General features: G+C 38.7%; 1 protein-coding gene across 1 annotated transcript; it reads right to left on the bottom strand.

The window, feature by feature from the left end:
- Nucleotides 1-203: 203 nt before the first annotated feature.
- Nucleotides 204-740, bottom strand: LOC107832449 (uncharacterized). The gene has a single exon (XM_016660297.1). The coding sequence runs from the start codon at nucleotides 738-740 to the stop codon at nucleotides 204-206; it is 537 nt and encodes a 178-aa protein (XP_016515783.1).
- Nucleotides 741-2,726: the final 1,986 nt, after the last annotated feature.

The following is a 2,726-nucleotide window of genomic DNA, read 5'->3' as shown; positions in this document are numbered from 1 at the left end:
TTCATCTTTAATTTTGTGAATGCAAAGCCTTCTTCTTCTGCCTCTGATTAAACTATGAAAGTATTTAGAATTGGCATCTTCATCTTTGAACCATTGCATTTGTATTTTTTTATTTCAGAACTGCCTCATCTACCTTGAGGTATGAAACATACTGAGCCTTGATCATTAGTAGCAGCCCACTTCTCCTCAGCTTCTTTGACCTTTTATTCATACTCTTTTGGTTTTTGGAAAATATTCCCATATTGAATTCTGGACCATTTTCTCAGGGCTTGAGAAAGGGCTTTGAGCTTTTGATGAAACACCCACATTGCATTCCCTTCCACACGTTTGTTCCACACATTCTGTACTAAAGATAGAAAGCTGTCATTTTCTGTCCAATTGTCGAGAAATCTGAAGTATTTCTTGGCTTGGTCATATTGTCCATGAATCTCCATAAGCAATAGTGAGTGGTCAGAACTAGCAGCTGCAAGATGACTGATAGTAGTAGTAGGGAAAGAAACCAGCCAGTTGTCATTGGCAAGGCCTCTGTCCAATCTCTTCCACACAATAGAACCTGGTCCTTTTCCATTTGACCAAGTGTATCTTGGACCATAGAAGCCAAGGCCAACAAGTTCACAATCCTCCATCATACTCAGGAAGTCCAGACTTTCGCTCATTTGATATGGTACTCCTCCAATTTTCTCCTCAGTAGAAGAAATAACATTAAAATATCCAATAATACACCAAGGCATAGTGCACATTGTAGATTTTAATCTCAGTGTTTCCCAAAGTAGTATTCTCATTGCAGTTTTACATTTGGCATAGATGATGGTCAAGTGAAAAGTTTTTGCAGCTTCTACATGTTTTAGTTCAATAGTAAGTTATTGCTCATCTTGATCTAAAACTTGCCTAGTAAATTCATTATCCCAAAAAATCCAGATTTTGTTATTAATGTTGGAGGCTGCATGGTGCATAGATAATTGGAGTCTAAAGTAGATAAGGTGATTTGTATCAAGAAAAGGTTCAAGCACAGTAATGAAAGAAAGGTTATGCAGTTTTTTCAGAAGTTTGAGCCTTTCAATAGCTCCTGAGGTCCTGATGCCTCTTGCATTCCAAATGATTGTACTAATCATTGGAGGATGGGTATGGTTTTAGACTTAGATGGTTTGCTGTTGGTAATAACAGCTTTGCTTCTAATGACTCCAGGTGAGGACCTTTGCCCGGGAGAAAGATTTTGGTTCATAATGATTTCCTCATGTTCAAAGGAGGCATTGACAGTTTTAATAAGGGGGTCATAGTGATTGTTTGTATCAATTTCTTCATCCCTAACAGGCTCATCATTAGAAACATCCTAGTTTTCATCTTCTGATTGGATAGGTCTATATTCATCCTCATCTTGAGGTATATGAGAGCTAGAACCAGTAAGTGCACTATGAAGAAGAAGGTTAGATTCACTTGCCACATTGGTTGTTGTAGGGCCTGATTGTTCTACTGCAGTTGGAGCTTTTTGAGGATCTGGTGGCTTTGCAGGATCATCAAGTGGTTTGTCAAGGTCAGAACTGTGTCCTCTTTCATCAGTTAATAACGGTTGTAACAGAGGATATTCATCCTGATTAGCAACCTCCCTGACTTTAATAACACTGCCAAAATCATCCATACTATATCCAGGAATCCATTTCTACTGGATCATTGTACTGTGTGGATTAGTGTGTTCTTCAGATTATTCATTAGTTCCTACTATAACTGTTTTGCTTGCTTGCCTTCTCATAGCTCTTCTTTTCCTCTAGCTGGGATTATTCTTGGGTGTAGCATCTTGAATAGGGAAGTCTGACACTACTTTGCCTTTACCTTTGAGCATTCTTACCACAACATCTGACTGTTCTTCTTCAGCACTACTAATATCAATATTGTCTTCTTCATGAACTTGGTGTAGTTGATTACTGGTATCCGAGGATAATTGGGTCATCATATGGTCAGTCGATGGAGCAAAGGCACACTCATTCAAAAAAAAAAAGGAATCCTATCCCTTTTTGGATCCCCATTTATTAGGCCTACGTGTTTCTCCTGACAATCCTCCTTTCCTCCAGTACCTTCCTGAGTAGAAAGTATTGTTTTTTGCCCTTTCATAGCTCCAGTTGATTGTTGGATGTTTGTAGAGCCTTGCTTGATAATTGCAACATTGTTTTTGGTAGTATCAGGATTTTGTGCTCGTGCTACTTGCTTTTGGTATGGATTTTGAGCCTGTTTTTTTTTGTTGTTTTGTCCCTTGAAGTGTTTTTTTCTTTTGAGTTTGCCATTCATCTGTTGAAGAGCTGGGCCCTGCTTGCAATAGATTGTTAGTTGTTTGTAGTGCAATTTGGTGTTCCTCCCTTAGTTGGTTGTTTCCTTCTGTGTGAACTGTGGTACTATTGATATTTTGCTGAATTTGTGGAACTTGGGTTTGTTGATTGTATTGTTGTTGCGGGTGATTTTGTGGTTCCTTTTAGTCTTGATGTTGTTGTTCCTCCTTTATAGTATCAGGTTTGGTATTGTCTTTTTTCTTCTTCTTTAATTCTGACAGAGCATGCATGCATATTGTGTCCAAGAAGTTTGCAGTGAAGGCAATATTGAGTCGTTGTATAATTGACTTGGGCATCATTCATGGTCTTACTAGCATAGTAGACCGGATGAAAGATTTTATTGATACGTTGCCCCAAAATTGCTCCGACCGCCACATCACTTGCGTCACACATGAGCTCAAAAGGCAA

Source organism: Nicotiana tabacum, chromosome 24, assembly GCF_000715075.1.
Source record: "Nicotiana tabacum cultivar K326 chromosome 24, ASM71507v2, whole genome shotgun sequence".
NCBI lineage: Eukaryota > Viridiplantae > Streptophyta > Magnoliopsida > Solanales > Solanaceae > Nicotiana > Nicotiana tabacum.
The sequence above is the reverse complement of the archived record's forward strand: the minus strand, read 5'-3'. Positions and strand labels throughout refer to the sequence as shown.

Coding starts and splice junctions, on each gene's coding strand:
- LOC107832449 (XM_016660297.1), bottom strand. CDS start 740: ATGTGCACTATGCCTTGGTGTATTATTGGATATTTTAATGTTATTTCT.